This window comes from Dromaius novaehollandiae, chromosome 5 (assembly GCF_036370855.1).
Source record: "Dromaius novaehollandiae isolate bDroNov1 chromosome 5, bDroNov1.hap1, whole genome shotgun sequence".
Taxonomy (NCBI): Eukaryota; Metazoa; Chordata; class Aves; order Casuariiformes; family Dromaiidae; genus Dromaius; species Dromaius novaehollandiae.
The window spans coordinates 20,220,302-20,244,348 of NC_088102.1; the positions used below are offsets into that span (position 1 = coordinate 20,220,302).

At 37.0% G+C, this 24,047-nt stretch overlaps 1 protein-coding gene across 2 annotated transcripts in view; it reads right to left on the reverse strand.

The window, feature by feature from the left end:
- Positions 1–24,047, reverse strand: part of TDP1 (tyrosyl-DNA phosphodiesterase 1) — a 58,866-nt gene that overhangs the window by 23,397 nt on the left and 11,422 nt on the right. For both annotated transcript variants that reach the window (XM_026112048.2, XM_026112057.2), the window contains 7 exons: positions 21,165–21,335; positions 19,003–19,081; positions 17,109–17,294; positions 15,502–15,550; positions 14,602–14,668; positions 8,468–8,575; positions 1,493–1,595 (listed from right to left, as the gene is read on the reverse strand). In XM_026112048.2, the coding sequence (XP_025967833.2) occupies positions 1,493–1,595; positions 8,468–8,575; positions 14,602–14,668; positions 15,502–15,550; positions 17,109–17,294; positions 19,003–19,081; positions 21,165–21,335 (763 nt within the window). The remainder of the gene's footprint in view (positions 1–1,492; positions 1,596–8,467; positions 8,576–14,601; positions 14,669–15,501; positions 15,551–17,108; positions 17,295–19,002; positions 19,082–21,164; positions 21,336–24,047) is intronic.

Below are 24,047 nucleotides of genomic sequence, written 5' to 3' on the forward strand. Positions count from 1 at the left end.
TGTCTGAGATTAGTATCATGAGCCTTACAGAGACAAAGACCACACTACTACATAAACTGCTTAATGTCAAGAGTGAGATACAGTAGCTCTTTTTTGATAAGAAGCTACAGCCAGAAACTATATCAATCCTAATGTTGCAATGAGACTGAAGTTATATGTTATATAAATATTTTCATAATGTCAAAATATTCCATTCATTTGGGATTACATTATTAACCTATAGAGGTGCTGAAACATTATGTGGACATGCTGAAACATTGCATAAACACCTCTGCGAACATTACCTAAGAGAGAGATGTATTCTTCCTTAGAAAAAAATATTTCTAACAATTTTTAACAAACTTTTTTCTAGAAAGACTTGCAATTCCTTCTCTGGAAGGGACACTTTCACAGAGAAAGACATTTGATTGCATGCTTATCATAGACTAATTGCTGTTAATAGCATCTTAGTACCAATAGACTCACCACAGGAAGAAACTAACAGCAGGGACAAGAAACTCAGATCTCCCCGCTATCAGACAGCGGAGGTAAACAAAACAAAAAACAACCTAAGCAAAAAAGGAAGCTATTTCTTAAACACAATGCACAATTTTATCAAGGAACTCACTACCACAAGACTCTGTGGGGGATCCAGATAGCCAAATTAGTTCAAAAAGGAACTTGACAAGTTAATTAGAGTAAGTCCAGCTGTGGCCACTAACACTGGAGTCTGACACAATTTGCAATCTGTGAAGTCCTTAAAAAAATCACAGGGAACATATATTAAAGATGATTATATACCTACTGTTTCTTATGTTCATTCCCATAGCATCTGCTGGAATTGCATTCAGACAAGCTAGAGGGTCCTTACATCACACTAAGTAAAGTTATCCATGTCTCTCAGTACTCCACTCCACACACTAGAACAGACTTTTTAGATAAAACGTGTCTTGTATACACACAGATCGTTGTCACAACAGTTTAGAAAAAATACATTCCTTCAGCTTGTAGACAGCCTTTGATGAAGAGATTCTCAGGCTTGTATCTCAGATTTTAGAAGACACATTCAAGAACTTGTTCTCAAAGCACAAACTATGAGAAGAGACAGTCATACAGCCTTGTAAGCATATTTCAGGAAAAGAACAAAGCCAGCAATCAGTGGTAAATTAGGAATTGTTTTTCAAGTACACATCACTTTAATATAGTATGCACTCACATCTTTTTTCAAAAAGTATGAAAGATTTGATCATCTTTGCAAACATTTATCACATTATTGAAACAAGATAATATTTTAATATGTTAACATATATTAAAATGTCCTATCAAGACCAAATCCATACTTGCTGGGTGGGTAAACAGACTATATCTATTTGAAAGAATAGCTTATGTAAACTCCAGCTGCTACAAACTCTAAATGGGAAACGCAAACTAGATTATTCAATTGCATTTGTATTTACAAAAGTCTGCAGATTCTCAGAGTGTCCCAGGATTTGTGGATGATCTATGAACTTACAAACGCTGAAGGCAAGAAAAGGACTCCTAGTTCATAAGAACGAATCATCAATTGGGTGCCATTTTTCTCCAGAGCTCCCCAAGCTGCTTTAGATAGATTGGCACTGCAAAGAGACAGAAAGCATTTCAGTGAGGCATAACTTCACAGCAGCAAATACTGACCTACTACAGCTGTAGCAATGCACTTTAGTAGGAGAACTTGACTTGAATCAGAACAGTCTTTTCACATAAAGCAATTTGGCCATTCTTCCTTATTGCTATTTTTACAGCACAGTGGGAGCAGTAGAGGTACTATATAGTAGGGCATTCATACACTGCATATGGATAATTATAAAAGTCTGCATGTATCACATTCTACAAGAGCAGTTCAACCTTTTGATATTCATCTGCACATTTCAGAAGGATAAAGGGTATGGGTAAACAGATTTAACCTTTTGATTTAGGAAGATGAAAGGCTTACTCAATAATGACTATAAGACATTTAGTATAGAACATTTCTGGAAGTATTAAAGTAGGTATCTCTTGCTTCTAACATTTTGTTCTTTGATGCATTTATAAAAAACAACTAAGAAGTTTTTTTTTGTTTTTTGGGGTTTTTTTTAAATGCGCTATTCTGCATCATACTGTAGCTAATCCTTCATCTGTTATCTGCTACGAAGTAGATCAAGTTGGAGTCAGGAAGTGAATGCAATTCTATGGTCAAAACCTACAGAAAAATACAAAGCTTAAATGTTTAAGTTTTAACTGACAGACATATTGGATGCTTTCTTGATAATAGTGTACAGTAGAAGAAGAGAATGAGAGAAAAAAGCCCTCTTGTATTTCAATCAGATCATGTTTTCCTATGTTAGCTAACTTCAAAAAAGCTAACAGGCAAAGCTTCCCTATTAATTTGTAGATTAATGTCAGTTTGAAGCATGCCAGGACACAGCAGGAGTTGATGACATAACCACTTCTAAAGCAGTCTAGCATGTCTTTTACCCTATAAAATATCTATAGATAGATATAATTTCTAAAAAATATATGGATTAACTCATCTGCATACCACATAGTGTTGTAATACTAGCATTTGCTGCTGCTTCCAGAAACTAGAACCTCAAAGTTCTACAAAGACTGGTAGCAAACACAGCAAAGTCAGTAAACAAGACAATTTTGAAAGTTAACTATGAAGAACGGAGTTGAGTCATACAGCCTCTTTCTTTACATACACACCATTTGTAGAGCAATATGGATGTTTCAGATTACAACCCCCAAAAAGAACCTTAATTAAAACTGAAAGATTTCAGATGTGAAAAAGATGTAAAGATTCACCACTGTATACCATCCTTATCAAGCATGGATATCCAATATTAATTCAAATTAACAAGTGCAGATATCCAAATTAATTTCAATATTCACATCTACCATAAGTGGTATCAGTCCTAGTTATACAGTCTCAGAGCAACAGAAAGATGTTTCAAGAATAAAAATTAATGGAATTCCTTTGCCATATTACAATAAGTGTCCAGTTAGCTTCATACTACTTGCTACCTTCAAAAGTAGTTCCACATAGGTTGTGTAAGTTTTATTGTTGCATAAGGAATGATCACATGAAATAGAAAAAAACTTGCTGCTTAATTGTCTCTCCCTCCCCACTTGCCATACTGGTGTTACATTCTCTCAATCTCATCACGTAGATGAAAAACAAAGAACAGGAGCTGTATAAAACTCTTATCTTTCTCCTTAGTACTGTGTAAGAACCCAAGAGCAGATGTAGTGAGCCACACCAAAGGTCCAGTTAATCCACTTGCTAATCTCTGACAATGGTCAGGAGCAGCTCCCTACAGAAAAAGCATTACTACAGGCAGATCTCATTTTATTGCACTCTGCTTTATTGCGCTTCACAGATACTGCAGTCTTTACAAATTGAAGGTTTGTGGCAACTCTGCATTGAGCAAATCTTTTGGTGCTATTTTTCCAATAGCATATAGCTCACCTTGTGTTTGTGTCACATTTTGGTAGTTCTCACAATATTTCTAACTTTTTCATTATTATTATTATATCTGTTATGGTGATCTGTGATCTTTGATGTTACTATTGTAATTGTTTTGGGGCACCTCGAGCTGCTCCTGTATAAGACAGCAAACTTAAATGTTGCATGTGTTCTGACTGCTCTGCCAACCGGATGCTCCTCTGTCTCTCTCCCTCTCCTCAGGGCCTCCTATTCCCTAAGACACAACACTATGGAAGTTAGGCCAGTTAACCCTACAATGGCCTATAAGTGTTCAAGTGAAAGGAAAAGTTGCACACCTCTCATTTTAATTTAAAAGCTAGAAATTATTAAGCTTAGTGAGGAAAGCACGTCAAAAGCTGAGAGACTGAAAGCTAGGCCTCTTGTGCCAAACAGCCCAGTTGTGAATGCAGAGGAAAAGTTCTTGAAGGAAATTAAAAGTGCTACTCCACTGAACACAAGAATGATAAGAAAGCAAAACAGCCTTATTGCTGATATGGAGAAAGTTTTACTGGTCTGGATAGAAGATCAAACCAGCCACAACATTCCTTTTAAGCCAAAGTCTAATTCAGAACAAGGCCCTAACTCTCTTCAATTCTATGAAAGCTGAGAGAGGCGAGGAAGCTGCAGAAGAGTTTGAAACTAGCAGAGGTTGGTTCATGAGGTTCAAGGAAAGAAGCCATCTCCATAACATAAAAGTGCAAGGTGAAGCAGCAAGTGCTGATGTAGAAGCTGCAGCAAGTTATCCAGAATTATCTACCTAAGATAACTGATGAAAGTGGCTACACTAAACAACAGATTTTCAATGTAGACAAAACAGCCTTATATTGGAAGATGCCATCTAGGACTTTCATAGCTAGAGAAGTCAATTCCTGGCTTCAAAGGACAGGCTGACTCTCTTGTTAGGGGCTCATGCAGCTGGTGACTAAGTTGAAGCCAATGCTCATTTACCATTCTGAAAATCCTAGGGCCCTCAAGAATTATGCTAAATCTACTCTGCCTGTGCTCTGTAAATGGAACACCAAAGCCTAGATGACAGCACATCTGTTTACAACATGGTTTACTGAGTATTTTAAGCCCACTGTTGAGACCTGCTGCTCAGAAAATAGATTCCTTTCAAAATATTACTGCTCATTGACAATGCACCTGGTCACCCAAGAGCTCTGATGGAGATGTACAAGATTAACCTTCTTGTCGTGCCTGCTAATACAACATCCATTCTGCAGCCCATGGATCAAGGAACAATTTCAACTTTAGTGTTATGAAATGTATTTCTTAAATAGTAAGACTTGAGAGCTGCCATAGACAGTGATTCCTCTGATGGATCTAGGCAAAGTAAATTGAAAACCTTCTGGAAAGGATTCACCATTTTAGACGCCATTAAGAATATGAGATTCACGGGAGGAGGTCAAAATATGAACATTAACAGGAGCTTGGAAGAAGCTGATTCCAACCCTCATGGACGACTTTGAGGGGTTCTAGACTTCAGTAGAGGAAGTAGCTACAGATGTGGTGGAAATAGCAAGAGAACTAGAATTAGAAGAAAAGCCTGAAGATGCAACTGAATTGCTGCAATCTCATGATAAAACCTTAACTGATGAGGAGTTGCTTCTTATGCATGAGTAAAGAAAGTGGTTTCTTGAGATGGAATCTACTCCTGATGAAGATGCTGTGAACATTGTTGAAATGACAACAAAGGATTTAGAATATTACATAAACTTAGTCGATAAAGCAGCGGCAGGGTTTGAGAGGACCGACTCCAATTTTGAAAGTTCTCTTGTGGGTAAAATGCTATCAAACAGCATTGCATGCTACAGAAATCCTTTGTGAGAGGAAGAGTCAATCAATGCAGCAAACTTGATTGTTGGCTCATTTTAAGAAATTGCCACAGTCACCCCAACCTTCAGCAACCACCACCCTGCTCAGTCAGCAGCCACCAACATCAAGGCAAGGCCCTCCATCGGCAAGAAGATTACAACTGGCTGAAGGCTCAGATGATGGTTAGCATTTTTTAGCAATGAAGTATTTTTTTAATTAAGGTATGTACTTTTTTTTTTAGACATAATGCTATTGTGCACTTAATAGACTACTGTATAGTGTAAACAACTTTTATATGCACTGGGAAACCAAAAAATTTGTGTGACTCACTTTATTGCAGAGGTCTGGAACCAAACCTGCAATATCTCTAAGATATGCCTATATATTCTTATCCTGGTTTTATAACTCCTCTAACATACCCTCCTAGCCTCCTTCCATTTGCAGTTCAAGGATTCTTGGCCAGATGAGCTCCGTTATCAGCTTACCACCACTAATTTGCAGCTTCTTAAAACTAAGAGCACATCACAAAGTGCAATATAAAGTTGTACAGAGGTTCCTAAATCAAAGGTGGGTGTGTGCAGATGCCCTGGAACAGTATGAAGTTGAAAGCCTATGTCAGGTCTTGGATCAATGTCTGCCTTGTGTAACTGTATACAAAGAAACTGTATAGCACAGAGATCACTTTCAGGCAAAAAAAGTCCTCCCAAGTAGAAACATGAAATCAGTAACTGCCTAGTTAATAGTTGTGTTATTTTCAGTGGTAGTGCCAGGTTATGCTTTGACAGGTGGTGAACACTAAGGGTTCTCAGAGGTACAAGTGTTGAAGTTCACTATCTTCACGCTCCTCATACAAAAAAAGGACTGAAGAACTACTTTGGTCTCAGTTATTTCCTTATCCATATAACAAAAAACAGGAAAGAAGCATATTAGGCTCAAAGAAATCGAACAAAGTTGTGGGCTTCTCAAGAGATCCATCCAGGCTTCACAGAAAAGTATTTCAAGTGAAACAGGAAACATTTTTCCCCCCGTCTCTGATTTTTCTTGATAATTCTTCACTCCGAAATCTGCAGGAAAACACTTCACTAAGAACAAGCAAGTCTGTGATGCTTCCATCCAAAAAAAAAAAAAAGTAAAGACCTCCATGGGTATGCCTGGAAATTGGACAGGTAAAGGCAGCAAAACTATGCAGTCAAACTAAAGCTCAGCTTCTCCCTCAGAAGAGTTCTCCAGCAGAAAGATTCGGCTTATCCTTCAGCAACCATATTAGTAGAAACATGGGAAGGAAGAGACATCTTCCTTGACATTTTCATTTTACTAGTAGCAAAGAGAATTTGGTTCTTGTCCCCAACGTATAATCCTACTGAAGTACCATAGCAAACAAAGTGCAGAGCAATGTACAAAACTGATTTCTGATTTATACACCTATAAAAGCAGGTGAATCTGATCTGCAGAGTCAAATTAAACCCTGATACATCCACATCTTGAGTTCTGTTTTCAATTCTGCTTTTCACAACTTGAATAGGACCTATGGAATTTAGGTGTATAGAGAAAGGCAACTAAAACAATTAAGCTGGAGCAGCTCCTTTCAAGGAGAGATTAAAGGAGCACACACTTCAGTTTGGAGAAAAGGCTAAAAGTGGATCACAATCAAGTTTATAGAAATTAAGGCAGTTTAACAAGTTGGAATACTTTAATGTAGAAGGTATTGAACTTCTGGAACTTGTCGTCACAGGATTTTGCAGAGGCAGATGTTATCAGCAGGTTTAAGAAGGATTAGACAAGTTAATGGACAATAGCTCCACAAATAAATGCAAAATAATAGGCAGAGAAGTACTTTCTAACACCCCAGACCCAGTAATTGTGGCTGCTGAGGAAGTTACAAGGGAAACAAACTGTAGAAAGTGGGCAACCTTACACACTCTTCCCAAATAACACCTTTTTGCCACCACAAGAAAGAATACTAGGCTAGTCTATTGTGAAGTTGAATATATGTAAGTGGGAGACATTACAGAAGAGAAAGCTTTATTAAGTCTAGAATTTTTGGTAACTTCAAAATATACACCACTACCATTCCACTTCCTCTCCTAAAGAGGATTAAGAATTTGCTTTGTGCAAACAGCAACGTATTTGCATGATAATAGAAGTTTTTAACTGTAATTACAAGGTCATCTGTCTAAAGAGATAAATAAACCTAAGATGGTTTGAGAGGTAGAGTTCCATGAAACAAAGTGAACTAGGTATAGCAGGAATAAGTATGTACCCCTTCCGCTACCCTTCCCTTCCATACCTTTCTTCTCCTCAGGTTTCTGAAAGTTAGCTTTCAAAAAACTCCTTATTAACAATATACAGAAAAGCAGGTTGTATTATGTCACTTTGCATGCTCAAAGACTTCTATGCAGACTATTTCTGTTAATCTAAAGAATTCAGAATAAAATATGAATAACCTGCAAAAGAATTAAAGTGCTGCTTCTCATCTTCCATAGGTAAACTCTTGGTTGCTACATTCAGCAGTCAAAACCCATGCTGGCTTATGGGGTCAGACAGCAATTTATATGGGGAGCACAAATTTAACTTGTAGGTTATACCTGTTTTCCTGCCTTAGACTTCACATTCTTTGCAACCATTCTATTGTTTCGTGCCTGTGAAGTTGATGCCAAGAACAGGATTCCAAAATGAATTTGCCATTTTTAATAGGTTATTAAAGTTAACATTCAAGTGTCTAAGAGATATTACTAATAACTGTAAGAAAAACATCTGGCTATACACCACAAAGTTATTTTCTCTTGCATTTAAGCTCTCAGAGTGTACACCTGACTGATTCTGTAGGTTATTTAGAGGATCTAGAATATCTTGCTGCTTGCAAGTACTTTTCTAACAATGGAAAAAAAATCTATATTCTTAAGGCTTGTTTGTTTTTTGTTTAACTGCTCTCTAGGGCCAATTTAGTTTCCACTAAACAGAAAGGTTCATATCATTCAGTAAAAGGATCAAACTTTCTAGAGAGATCACGAAGTCCCCAAAAATGCATCAGAGAAACATTAAGTATGGACTAGAATTCGTATCACTACTTCTAGTATCATAAGGAGTACAGAGGTAACTCACCTGGGCCTACGGCTGATCAGAATTTTATACATTACAGCTTTGAGAGGTGTGTAGTTAGTTGTTTACCTTGTAACTAAAAACCATGCAATCTTCTGGAAGTCAGGAGATGGTCTCATGTAAGTCTTGATGTGAGGCATGGCATGACTTCGACCTGAGACTTCTGCTGACCATTTACTAGAAAGAGGAGAAAAGGAATGTTTCAGATAAGGTTTTGTTATGAGGTCTAAAAAAGAATCACCATACTACATTGCCATGTTTTTGGTAATACTACCCTTTTCTACTCAGCGCTCTTAATATTTGTGTACTCTACAGAAAGGCTGAAAATACTGTGTTACTGAATTTTTATCTTGAAATACAATCTTACTGGAAGTCAGAAGGGCAGGGATGTTTTCTTAAAAACAAACCAGACGTTCTTCTCAGTTTATCAGGATCCCCTAACAAGCTTTCCATTCCTCTACTCCAGCTGGCACTTGAGAAGCCAAGTCCAAACTTCCAGCCAACTCTTCTTCTTTGAAGACAGTCAGTGGTTATGCCTTTAAGCAAATGAGCTTTATCTTGGCACCAAATTAAACCCTGCAAAATTCCCCAAGCTTATTAAAAGTTTATTACACATGAAGCCAAGGCAGGGAACAACTGATAGACTGTTGATACTACCTGTTCTCTTCCTTTTATCTGTGCCCTAAGTCATTGAGAAATTTGAACACTTAAGACAGTAGAGGTCATTATATATATATACACACACACACACACATATATATAAACTATCTTAAAACAACAAGCCATTGCTGGATAATTCAGCAACCCTGTTATAGAACACTAACTGTAATTGTGGTACTTAAAAGCACTTTCCACTCACAGCTGTTAGTCCTCACTCAAAAATAGGAAGTGAAAGGGCTTCCTCCATCCAGAGGCTTTTCTTTTCTGGGTTTGGGTTGTAATAAGCTCTGGTGCAAGTTGTCACAATCCTATCTTCCTAATTTAGCATCCTTTTCTAAGGGGCAGATCAGAATGAATCAATCAGCTCTGAAAAATACTCTTAAGTGAACTGTGCTCATTTAAAAGGCTAATAAGATGAAAGTAGAAGGGCTAGAGTTATAGGTTTACCCAAGCTTACTTTCAAGACTAACTTCCCCATGAGTAAGTCCAGAGACTTTGCAGTTCAGGAGTCAAGACTTGGTTACTTTAACATCCCTAAAATGGAGGACTGAAAATACTGTTTTTGAGAACTAGTGCTGCATTCCCAAAGGGCAAGAGCTGAAACACTATACTTATGTTTTGAGCAATCCAGATATCTTTATGTTTAGATGCAAGCCACACTGAAGGCAGTTTCTGAAGAGTAGGCTAAGCACATACGATACAGACACAGCTAACTAAGCTAGTGTTCCCTGTAGGAACTCCATAGTTTGCATATTTACATACAGACTGTAAGGCTATACTGCAACTCAACAATTCTTGTTAACAGCTCCATCACACAACTGTTTAGGTATCTCTTTCTTATAAGAAAAACTATGGCACAGAAAAGTTAACTCCATTAAGGTTGTCCAAAAAGTCAGGAACTGAATACAGATCTGTAAAGTGTCTCACTGTCTTACTCAAGGAACAACTCCCCCCCCCCTCCCCCATTAGCTGCAGTAATTTTGAAATACCATCTCAATCTACTTCCTTTATGCCTCTCAATCATTGCTGATGGATCCAACTGAATACCACATTTCAACAAAACTACCACTCTTCTACAATTGATACTAACTGCATTTAGTTTACTGTACTATGGAAATGGAAGAATATTGAAACTAGGACCCCAGAAAGTTAAGATCAGGAAGAAGAATGTATATTTTTGCCATATTTCCTTTAACAGGGCAACAAATATGTAAGGACAGAAAAAAGTGATCAGATATTTTCTTCAATTTTTTTTTTTTTTTAACTTTATTACCTCACTCAAAACTAGGTGATTTTAGCAAAAGCATTATTAAAGAGACATTTAGATGTTTCTCCTTCAGCTTCAAAATCAGCACATTCCTCTGGACTGCATAACAAACTTATAAACCAAAAGAACTGGATGGGATTTCAGATAGGTACAATATCTGATTAATCCATTCTTAAATCAATTAAATTTCAACTTTATCATGGATCTTTTCTGACATACTTTAGAAGAAAATAACAAAAATCAATTGTAAAAAGCCTACTGTAAAATACAAGAGCAGTTGCTTTGCACAGCAACAATGAGAGCTTATGTGAATGTAACACTTTGAGGGTACTTCCAGTCAAACTGGCTTAACACATTCTAAGCTGTAAACTTTTCATCAGAATGTAACTGGCAGAAGATGTGCTAAGTACTGATCTCATGCTGCAGTAAAACTTCAGGCATGTTCAGTGTCTTAGGAGATAAATATAGTAAGTTAAACAAAATTAGCTTTGCAAAATTTTATGGATGTAAATAACCACAGCTTGAAGTAGTTATTTTGTTGAAAGTTAAATAGGTCATGATATCATGTAACCTAAATCCTCAAGTGTGGGATGAGGAAAAGTAATGCGAAGAGGTATTATCAGAAACAGCTACTTGAACAACAAAATATGAAGCATTTTTGCTGTCCCCCCACCCCTTTTTTAAATCTCTTAGGACTGGGATTCCTTATCACTAATATTTCTTTACTCTGACACTAGACCACCGTCCCAGATGTTTTCACCAATAACTTGCAGCTACCCCTTTTTTTTTTTTTTTTTTTTTTTTTAAAAAAAGATGTAGCCTCTAATGTGAGGACAGCCACTTTTAGGTGACTCCACAATGATGCAAAGCACTTAATTCAACAGCCCATCTGCTTTCTCACCATGGTAAAACAATTTTTGCCCCTCCTGCCCCTCCAGTTCTACAATAGCTGCTTTAGAGTTAAATTGAACTTGTTCCCCTTGCCACCCCCGCCGAGACATTATGTACTATGAACAATGTATCTTCTGCCCTACAGAAAGTACTTCTGCATTCATTTGCACTACAAACAAGAGTTCTAATGAACTGTTGCTTTTATATCCACCTTAATCACTTGCAAAGTTTTAGAAGTTTTTTTTCAATTATGTATTTGATAAATATTCTTTTTAATCTTCACTGAATTTGGAGGTTTGAAAACAAACTGCAATCACTGAATTTAAAGGGCACTTACAAAGACATACAGTAAGTCATTCACCAGTTGGCTTTTTTTGGCACAAATGAGAAAGAAGCAAGCACTGGCCCCTTTATAAGTGGAGCTACTGAGACAGGGAAGCCAAATGATAACACCCTGAAAATTAATCCAGGCAAACATATACAACACAAACAGAGCCAGGAATAACTCATTTTCAACAACACCATTTCCTTCATCATTTAGTTCTTCAAACAGTCAATGGGCTTTCCATTTCAAGATAGTGGCAACATATCTTGAGCATGGTTAAAACTCCTGCCATTGGTCTCAGCTGCAAGAGAACAGTAGGTCCTTTGTGCAAGTGCTCTATCTCTCTGATCTTTAGATCCATGGAACTTTGGTTTTTATGAAGTTAGGGAACAACACTGTGGTTCAAGTTGAGAAGCAAGTTTATTCTTCTTCAGAACTCAAGAAGACTAAAGACCAGACAATGCTTTAATACAATTAAGCTTACAGACTTAAGATGCACTAATGCCAACCAAATAAGGTCTTGTCAAATCAACTCCTTTCATTCTTTGAAAATAAAAATTTTACAAGCTAACTGCATAAGACACATGGTACTACACGGCAATCAATTAAAATTAGCATTAAAATATATTATATGCACTGTTAAAGTTCATCAGCTGTTTCATAAAGTAACAATTAAACCACAGAGCACCACAAATTTCTCATCAATAACTGGGCGTACTTATTGAATACTGAACCAAAAAACCCTGCTCCAAGAGGGAAAACAGAGCAAACTGTACTATCTACACAATAGCTAATTTAACAAAGTAGTCTCGTATTCACTTGCTGCAATCAGAAAAGTGAAATAAATATTAAGTTAGTCATCTTATTCTTTTGAGAAATTACTTTAAAAGTTATTTCAGTTTAAAGCTGCATTACAGAGTAGTTGAATACATTCAACTGACAGAAGAGTTAGACTAGCCACCCACAGTATGCCAGAGATGTTATAAAATTAGCATGCTTGGGGTAGAGGTTCTACCTCTGAGTGGGAATATAGGACACCATTTTCCTATCCATTAATCTCACCCTGCTTCTAAAAGGAGCTATTCTATCTCCTTCACTGTAAGGATCATCTACCACTAATCATGCATGTTCTCTGAGGCAATGTATCAAACCTGGGGCCCACAGAGTCTAAGTGGCATGTGTTGAGCATGGCACATTTCACTGTCCGAAAGTAAAAGCCATACTTTGAGTACAATAGTAGTGTCAACAATACAACAACAAATGAGCATGGCAATGGCAATATTCTGGAATCTATACCATAGACTGTAAAAATAGATTTGTCAGTGTTTGTAGACTTGAATGCTTCAATGCTGATGACTGTTATAGTCATGATATTCACTCAAATTCAAAAGGCCCTCCATTTCTATAACAATGTCCCAAAAGAATATGCAAGGTTAAAAACTACTATGTGGTCACTATGGAGAAGCTGATATAAATGGACCCACCATTTTCTCTCTCTCTCTCAAGTTACCAGCAATAATAAGATGCTGTATGTCAACTGCTACATGATGACAGCTTACACACAGGCTCTCTTTGAGGGCTAATGTCTTGTATTATTGTAGGATAATAATCTGCATCTGGGTAGTCCCTATAAAGCAGATTATGCAGGGCCACTTGTCAACCGCAGCTACTTCTTGACAGATAAATTGGAAACAGTCCTTTTGTTATCAGAGCAGGACATGAATATGCTCATTGAGATAGGTATAAGAGTGGTTTCCCATTGAACAGAAAAAAAATTAAATAATCTCATTAACAAGTCATGTTCCATGCACTAATGAGAATAACTGGGGGCCAGGAACCAGCACACACCCTACAAAGTTAAATTTTTCTTCCAATAAAGTTGTCATAAGGCATTACGCTTACAGAAGCTGAATTAAAGCTACACAAGTGTCCCTAATTTTATGATCTCCTTTGAATCTTGACTGAGCCACCTTAAAGTGTTCAAGGTCATTTAACTTCTGATTGTAGCTTTCTTCCTTTGCTGAATGCGCTCAGAGGGCACACTTAAAAGGCAGGAGACACAAAGCCTCATGCTTTCTGTTCCATTTCCATTCCTTGGATGTTGACCAGCAATGCTCACAGCAGCAAATAACAGGACTGTTCACTCCAGAAGACAGAATGCTCTCTGCAACTAGCAACTGTATTCTTGGCCATCTGAATACATAACACAACTTCGCCAACTCTGACCATACTTAGAAATGGGCAAAGAGTCAAAGCACAGAGCAGCTTCCACCTGGAACAGCTAAAAGTTGCTGGTGAAGGGAATGGGTGACTGTGGTCTTGAAAGGCTACCAGAATTTTTTTTTGATCTGTGAAAAACAACTTTTCCCATTGTTCTCAAAAAATGCTTAAATTTTTAAAGAGATTCAGCCTGAGGGAGACATCTGGCATGGAATGTGTCAGATGGTTAGAATTTGGCAAAATTAGAAGCAAGTGAAAATAGAAGCTCCTAATAGAAAACATAAGGCACCTTTAACAAAAGATGGTATTAACACAGGGGACCAACAGAGGTTTTGCAACAGAATTGCTGCACTCCAGAGGAGAAAACAAACAAACAAAAAACCCCACCCACAAACCCACCATCCTAACACCACTTCTACCACTAACCCTGCTATGAGAAAGTAATAAGCTTGGCTGAAACCCTGTGAACACTGAGGCAGAAGTGGGAACGTGAAACAACTCTAGAAAAATACAACCAACATAAAGGAATAACATAATGCCATTTCAAAGAAGGAAAGCTTAAATAGAAGTTTATAGAGCCCCAAATCTGACATGGTCTTCCATTAGCAGTAGTATCCCTTGTCATTTTAACAGGTTGAAAACAAAGAAACTCAGCACATTTTGACCATGTTCTGGACATAAGACCACCAGATTTAGAGCTAAAGGCATTTATCTTAAGGAGCTGAAGAATATCATGCATCCCACCACTACCCCTTAACATGCTACTAACACTCAAACATTACAGCAGTTTAAGTTTAAACACACAATCTGAGAAAAACCAAAGAACTGAGTTTTACTTACTGAAAATAGGAATGCAACCACAGCTGTTTCTGTGCTGTTTGTATACTATATGGAAGTGAGCCACCAGCTTAAGGAGAAAAAAATTGCAGAATATTTACATTTGCTTTTTGAAAGACATTCCCCAGGCCCCTTGCTGGTTTCAGAATATGTTATCTGTACTATCATCACAACTTATTTTTGGAAAACAGTCAAATGCTACAGTGGTATAAAACAGTATGTAGCTTTTTTCATTCTGACAATTGAACAAGTCCCCAAACTAAGTAACAGATTTGCACTGGGACAAAAGAAATCATTATACAAGCTCTGGAATTAAGCCCTCTTTTAAAGAAAAATGTCTACGGATATTTTTGATTACAATATCACCTCATAGCTACAGGTTACAATTATTACTCACAAGCTAGCAGGAATAAAACAGCATCCTGCAAAACAGCCATTTTATTTTTAAAAAATAAGGAGAACTTCTATGATGAAATGGCATGTGCATCTCATCTAGTCTTTGGCTAATGCGTATTACAATTTCTTGAAATAGATTCTAACAAAGACAAAACAGCAACAGCATACTGAGTTATATCAGTGCTGTGTATTAGAAACATGATGCAAGACCTGTTCTAGAAGAACCCATAGGGACTGTCACAAAAGCTTTACTACTCTAAGGGATGCACTAGCTACAGGAATCCATGGAGCTGTTCACTTGTACAGATGAGAGTTATGCAGTTCACCAAGTCTGGCTAGAGCCAAAATAACAGAAATAAAAGGATTCTACTGCCACCTATTCAGAGTTCCCCGCAAGATGACAACTCCAGGTTGATGCAACAGCAACCACTGAAGTGAGTCTGCAGGACATTATGACCACAAAAATGCCAATAAGGTTTCCCCCCCGTCCTTCATTCATCTGCTTACCAGGATAGCCTTCCAGACTTTGCCTCACGTTGTCCACAGTAGGATAAATCTTCAGGGAAAACAAACAAACAACAAAAAACACAACTTTAATAATGCAGCTCTAAATACGCAGCTGACAATTTCCAACCAAAAATCCCCTTAAAACCAGAAAATTCATACTGGAGGGGAGGGCATTGAAAGCTTCATTTTTCAGAATGAATAGAACTACACAGCAGTTTAAACTAGATATGGAAAGTCAGTCCTGTGCCAGTAACAGCGAAAGCCTTTGTGTTTAGCCATCTTAGAAGGCTTAACAAAAGTCAGTAGGCAAAAGGTAGAGATTCAAAGAGTCATGGTTTAGCTAATTTCGTCCCTTTGGAAGAAATTTCCTTCTTCCACTTTGGTCCTAGTAAGTTCTTAACTTTTTTTATATAATGTTTTAGATTGCATTTCAAATATGACTACATAGGGCAAACAGTGAGGGCACAGTTTGAGAAGTTTTTGATTTAACAAGCTCCTACCACGAACACTTGTTTCTACTCAACCCCTTAGTTGTGCTGATAATTTCACCAAAATAATCAGGCTAGAAAATAGTTTTAAGTATGAATCACTTGGTAGTTCAGTTACACCTCAGCATCACAAACAGCTGCTTCTACTAAACTCAATGGAAGACAAGCTATAGAATGAGGATGAGAATATTGTAATTTTTTTGTCACTAGAGGAAAACATAACCAATTATACAGATGGAATTTATAGTATATCAAGTTTATATGAATACTCTGTTCAAACATGGAGGTTAGTGTCACTTTATGTAGCTTTCATAATACAATAATAATCTACCATAATAATCTGCTGCATAATACTTCCATCAAGTAGAGATGTTAAACATTTGTGAAAATAATTCAGATAAGAGCCAGAGTTAGAGCTAAAATCTACTTGCACAGCAAGCACCTGGGTTTCAACATTCAGAAGGAAAAACAGATCAGGGAACTTACAAAAACTTAAATCTTCCAAAGTATACATCCAAGAAGCTGCTAAACTAGCATACGTCCAAAACAACAGTAACATGTCCAAAAGCAATAGTAACAACAGGTTTTAGGGAATATTAAAAACATTGTTCTGCTCTTGGTCTCTCCTGTCTACCATTAAATTCAGCAGACAGCATCTGGATAAGTGACAGGAAGTTAGCATCTTGCTTAACTTCAAATGTCTACAAGACAGACATCCACATCTACTCTATCAGCAGAAATCTTGAGCAAGATTTATCTCATCCTAAAATGCGTCAGATGACTTCCACTACCTGACAGTGAATCTCCCCCCAGTGACTATCAAGGAAGCATAAGCAACTGGTTCCAATGATGATATCTAAGGCAAAGTGAGATGAACTCCCCTTAGCTTTCATCACTCAAGTCTAGCAGTTTTTTTTTTTTAAATTACATTATCCTGTTACAGTGCAACAAGTAATATGTACTTTCAGCACTGAGAAACTGAAGGGGAAAGATTCTTCTACTGATTTCAAGATGAAAACTAGGTTAGCCTCTTCAAAAAGATAAAAGCAAATCAATGACTGAGATTAAAGAGTAAATGAATAAACATTAAATAGAGGCCACCAGCATCTAAAAGCATACCAAGTGAATCGGAACATCACATTTAAGGAGAGTTGTCACACTGCCGCCTGTGGCCACCAGGCTCTCCTGGAACTCTGAGCACAGCCACTTGGACCCATCCACTCCCATTGAGCCAATGCTTGAGAACTGTCCGATCACAGGCCAAGATTCCTGTGCTGGTACCGATGAGGCATGCACTTTCAAAAGCTATTGAGGAAGAATTAAAACATTGTTAGGCTTCAACAGGAAAAGACAACCTTAATTACAGGTTTGATATTGCTTCCGACATGTTCCCCAATTCATTTTTGGCAAAGAAAAAGATTAACACTGAGGCTACATATTTAACTTGGTAATATTAACAAATCATTAATAAATTAATTACCATTAGGATCTCCCCAAAGCCCACTACTCCCTCAAGAGAGGTCACAAGACAAAAGTCACAAGGCAATCAGAGAGCCATTAATTAGATAATGGGTAAAAAACTCTGCAGAGTCTTCCTAAAAAACATAGAACATGGGTTTAAGGAGCCAAAAGAAATTAAAAGACTAAACTTTAATATTTGATAGTTGTTAGCCATCCAATTCCTTTCATATCCTAAAACCCCAGCTACAGTAGAACCCTACAATAAGTGGGAAATGTGAACAGAGAGAAAACTGAAATAATTCTTTTAAAGTTCTTAAGCTGTGAATGAATTTAAAGTCCAATTAAAAAGAGAAAACAGAAGAATACAGACAATCCTTAAATTATATGTAGTAGCTACCTTTTCTCCCCTCTCAAGAAGGCATAAGTGGTTTCAGCCATGAGTGTAGTATCACTGTGTTTATCTGCATTTACACTAAAAAAAACCCCTAAGCTTTTTAATCACAGAAACATCTGCCACAAGACAGTCCGTAGCCTTTACAGATTTGCTGCTCTGGCTTGTTTTCATTTAATGTCTTACCGGACAAATGAACCTATACAGCAGACATCTATATCAGAGCGAAAACATGCTGTTTACATGCAACATGAGATTGAACAGTAACTTTGTATTGAAAAGGCGCATGATAAACAGACATTTTACATGTCACTGAAATTTGCAATGGACTGCATTGCAATGGATCCATATGGATCCTATCATATATAGAATTCACTGTGGAATTTGAAACAGTATCACTTCACCAAGTGATACAGGTTGAAAAATTCCCTAATGGTGAAAGGCACCTAAAAGATGAGGTGAAATAACTTATTTAAAATTAAGTACTGAAACAGAAGGGACCCTGCAGTAACCTAAGACAAAGGTGTTGTGCAGACCTTTACCAATGTGGCTTATCTAAATAATGGAGAAAAAAAAAATCAGTATTCCTAGTTATTCTGTTAATTAAGGTCACTAAATAATCTTAGAAATACAGTAGAACAAAAAACATGAATGAATGACATTAACTATGAGCAAATTGTTATTTAATTCAATAATTTTTACTAGGTCATTGGGGGGAAAAAAACAGTAATAGACCTTAATAATTAAGTAAATTTAATAAGCCTATTTCCTATATGTAAAAAGTCTATATCAGCACCTTTTTCCTCAGCAAGTGCCTTTGAAAAGGGCTATGTTTGGCTCCCAGTCACAGGAGACTGCATTGTAAGCATCAGATTCACCAAAAACATCAACAGCAGACAGGAAGTCATTTTAATAACGGCAGCTCCTCACATACCTGTACACATATGACAATTCAGACTACGAGCTGACCTTGGTAACAGGGCCCAGGAATATTACATGCAGCCTCTGTACTGAGTTGCAAACTTACGCTTTTGCCAACTGTAACAATACATTAGAAGATTGTGAGGACAGCAGGAAGAACTGAAAGGAACTAAAGAATGCTCGCCAAAGTGGTAGTTACAGTTCAGAGGATATTGACAAAACAACCCATAGTTCTAGTACCTTTCTGAGCCTAAGATGACCCCACTTTTCTTTATCAATACCTTGATATCGTCCAGGGGTAGAACCAAGCAGATACACTCTACAGAAACAAAAAACACCACAAAGATTATTTGGAGCTCTGCTACCCAAAAGTATACAATCGGTCAGTGGAAATCAAGTCAGTCTGAAAAGTTACATTATGATGACCAAGAAGTGTAAGGTCGCGCACTTTATATCAGCATGCCCATATCTTCCATTTAGCATCAGAATAAGAATAGCAGCACATAAGACACCATGCATCATTTCTGGAACATTTTAGTTTGCAAAGTATTAAGACATGCAAGTAAAAAAACTGCCATCATAGTTTAAATACACAAGTGCAACCATAAATATTTAATCTCTTGCACTTAAGACCTGCAATATAAAGAAAAGTGGATTTTCCCCTGTATAATTTATTTTCAGGATCTTATATGGTTGTCATATACCATCAGGCTGTTCTGCATTTTTGTGCACTGAAATAGATAGTTCCTATCCATGTTGTAGAAGATGGATGCTGTTAGCAATAAGTGCAAACAATTCTTGTTTGGCACAGAACTGGGCATGTGATTTTGCATGAAGCATAATTCCCAATCTATTGCTATGTCCAAATCAACAGATTTGAGATCTTATTTGGCTGTCTAATAGCTCAGAGGTAGCAAAGAGGAAGTTTTTCAACTGTAATGGTTCATTTGTCTGTTTTCAGGGCAAGTCAAACAGGTAACAAACTTGCCCAGAGACTCTGCTGATGGATGGTTTAAGAAGCTGTTCCTCACTGCATTTTATGCCTAATTTCATCCATGAATGAGTGCACCCTAGACATTATACACAGGGCAGAAGCGATGCTCATCTTAACAAGCAGCACTCCCCTAACTCATGCAAAAACTCTCATCAGCTAGGGCTTACCCAAGCTGGCCAAGATCAGGTTATAGAAACCATGCAGCTGATCAAGTGAGCAACAGTATACACTCAAGCTCAAGTCAGCTCACATGACTACAAGCTACATTTTTTTTTTTAATATGTATTTTTGTAAGACTCCATGTGAACAAAAAGGCACATTTTTCTATTTCATGTATTAAACTAGGCAAGGTTTCAGTCTCTGTTTCCACCACACTTTATCAGAGTTTTCAGCTTTTCTTTTCAATTATGTCACCAGCTTATAAAATTGCTATTAAGTAGCCAAGGACATTTATACTTTCTAAAGTAAATACCTCATTTCAGAAGAAATGCAAGATAATCTATCAGAAATTACTTATCATTTCATTCAGGATGTTTAACTGATATCAACACTGTGATATGAGAGAAGACTACTTCAAGACAAATTATGTTATTACATAACTGCATTTTTATTATACCACATATCTTGCTACAGAATACTACACATGATCCATGCTTGTAACAGGCCAAATTCTGTACACATACAAATGGATGGAGCTCTGCCTTAAAGTACAGAGGCCTATTCTTAATACAATCCCATTACAATAACCTTTGCTTATATGACCCATGCATACACAGCAAACCCAGCACAATTCAGATTCTTCAATGGTAATTTTACAGAAGCAAATATTTAAGCCAGACTGACTTAAATAAAAGTCAGTGCCTCCATCACTCCTTACAGCTACCTCTGTCAGATTACTGCTGAGAGACTTTTCTCATTCCTTTAAATCATATGCTTATAAAACTAGAAATTGCTCAATTCACCATGATTTCCCTAAGACTATTAATGTTCAATTTAAATGAAATTCATTTTTTACATATCAGAATGCCAAAGCCATTATTGCAAATATACCTAAAAGTGATCATTTAAAGATAGAAAGGCAGCTCATTACTTAGAACTTTAAAATCTGCAAGGGGTTACAGTTTACTTAAGCAGGCCAATTACTGCTTTAAGTTCAACCCGAAGTGTATGACAGTTCAAAACCATCAGCTCTGGACTACCTCAAGGTCTTCAGGTTCCTGAGCAACTAGCCCAGGAACTCAGCCCCACTGAAAACTGCCTAAAGTTAGACTCATGTTTGAATGCTGTTAAGTCTGCAACAAGGTAAGCTTAAGAAACAAACTCATGACTTAATGGATCCTGACAATAGAGATTTTTAATTTTTTGGAAAAAAGCATGCAAGTTATTATAAACACATGATAATATATACCTTGTCTCTGACAGATCATGTTCTTGAATCTTATCTATCCATTCCTTGAGTGCAGGAGAGTTGTAAGCCATCAAGTAGCTTATTAGGTCAGATTTAAAATTAGTTTCAGATTCACCAGCAGAACCCGTTGCTCCCTGAGGTAGCCTTGGATATAAAGGACTTATCCATATTCTAAAAACAAAACAAAAAACTCCACACATTAACACAATGTTTTAGTAAGTGATGAAAGCAGATCTGGAAGCCCTAAATAAATACTGGACAGATACAGTTTTACTGCGATGCTACTAACTACAAAGTAACTTGCCTTTACTTTACAATTACAGAGTCATTGCAAGTCTTACACTCAGGATAAGAGCATAAAACTAATACTCTCAAATCAAGAGGATAATGTACATATTCATCCATGCATGTTTACAGCTTTACATCACTGTTAAATAAGCCAGGCTTGGACTTACCAACTAATAGTTCTTTCCATTAGTCCATTAAGATTTTCAGTACAAATAGAAAAAAGTTACACTGCAACACATTCTACTGAGCTACTAGTTTGTGTAATGACATAGAAAAATTCAAACTATGGATTTTGAAAGTTCTGCATAATTTGAAGGGTAGAGTACAATGATATTTCACCTCTCCATAACTTCCATTGAAATAAAGCAGGGTGGGCTCTACACAGAGAAGAGAGATGATAACTTCCACAAATCTTTCACTGAAAAAAAAACCCCAAGCCAACAGCTTTAAAAGATCACATAGCTCCCAAAATGAGAAAGCAACTGGGAGCCATGACATGACAATATTTCAGTACTCAAGATTACACAGGCTGGTATAAAAGGATGAAGCTTTCATAACATTATGCAGGTCTAACATGGCACATGAATTTCATATCCCAGGATGCACTAGCATCCTAATACATCAGCAAAGGATAGCTGAGATAAAGATTGGCAGAAAAGCAAATTAAGGCCTACTAAGTCAAGATGGACACATCCCAGAAGCTTCTCTTGCTTTCTCAGTTGACTAAGTCACCTTTGATCGTGACTAAAACTCTAGTACTTTCTCCTTCTTCTATCACTGATTGTGGGTATGCCTCCTTTAGCCCTCCACTATCATAAATTCTTTAGGCAGCAAAATTAGGTCTATTGGGTATCTAGTATACTGCCCAATTTTCCACTGCCTTCATGCCTCCACTGTCCTTTTATCAAGACAAGAGAAAAATAGTAGGGAACAGAAGGGTCTTTCTTATATTACTCTTTCATCAAGATAGGATGAAGACTGTATTTGCTAAAATCCTATCTGCTTTATGCAAGCATTGAAGCAAAGAAAATGTACTACATACTGTTATCATGCTAGCACTCTGCTCTTATGTTATAGTTTCCCTTTAGTCCATCACTTTGGAATTTTGAGAGAAACCTTGTAAACACCACAGGAATAGGCCAAACTTTATAAACACCCATTTATTTCAACTGAGCTCAGCCTCAAAGAACACTAGCAGCTAAGTGGAGAGGAAAGAAATAAGAGACCCCTTACTAGTTTATTCCAGTTTCATTAAAGCTTACTAAAGGGGAGGAAAATTAAAGCTTTATATTGACATTTACAAACTAGAAGTCCTACTCCTTTTAAATTCAGGAATAACTGCATCACACAAACATGTGCTTTGCTCTTGCAAGACTGTCTTAAAAACACTTGGACAAAATCAGCACAGTCTACAGCCAACTCAAACTACTATCAGCATCACATGTTGCCAGTAAACAAGATCAAGCAGTCATAAGTATTGTAAGACCATAGTGAGTCTGAGATATTACTTCCTTCTCAACTGAAACTAACAACCCTGGAGGTTAATCTGCACTCTGAGGAAACAGACCTGAACAATTATTTTCAGTCTAACATCTAGCAGTTCTTTCTATTCACACATTATGTAGTTACAGTAACCAAAGCATCTGCATTATCAATTTTACAGAAAGTTCATACTATCCTTTGTAATTCAGAGACTTACAGAACATACAGAAGCCTATGAGCCATCATACTGATGAAATTACATATTACCACAGCAAAGTTAAAAAGAAAAAATATTTTTCATGTTTGACAAGTAGGGCAACTTGTCAATCATCGCAGATGGGTATTTTCATATCATAGTTTTCTAAAAGGTAAAACTGCCAAAAGATACCAAAGCCATCTTTAAGTAAAAGATCTCAAAGCAAGAAACCAGCAGTTGCACTTCTGCCACTCAACCTCATAAGAGGTCGCTTTAGACAAGTGTAGAGCTTCAGAACCATGCCATGTTTAACAGCAATGAGATGATGTCCAGAAGACAGCAACTTCTGAAAAGCTACTTTCAAGTAGTTTGACAAAGAACTCTAATACCATAAGTTACCATGGAGATCTAACCCAAAAATTCACACGGGGTGGTGGTGTTATTATTAACATATCACTTTCAGTCCTGTGGGTGGGGTTGTTTTTTTTGTTTTTTGTTTGTTTGTTTTAAAAGGAAACCCTTGTAAAAAATCTCTATAAAAACATGCATTGTTTCCTTGGACACTGGGTCATTATTGACTGTATTAAGACATACTGCAATTAGGAAATGTATTAAGAAACCATGTTTCCCACCAATTTGTTTAAGGAGATCCTAAGTATTATTTCAGTTTATCAGGCAAATGCTTCAGTTGTGCCCATCAAGTTACACTCTAGATACAGTTACAGTAGAAAGAGAACATCTGCCCAGTCACATTATTCTTACAACATTAAGGTAACTTTTAAATAGTTGCTTGAGCTTCTACAAAGAGTGCTTCATAGGCTTTTCATACAGAGATAGCATGGCATAGTAAGAGCTGAAAGTGGTCAGAATGGGTTTAAGGTAGTGGCCAGCTCTGAATGAAGTTTTGTTTAGAGTAG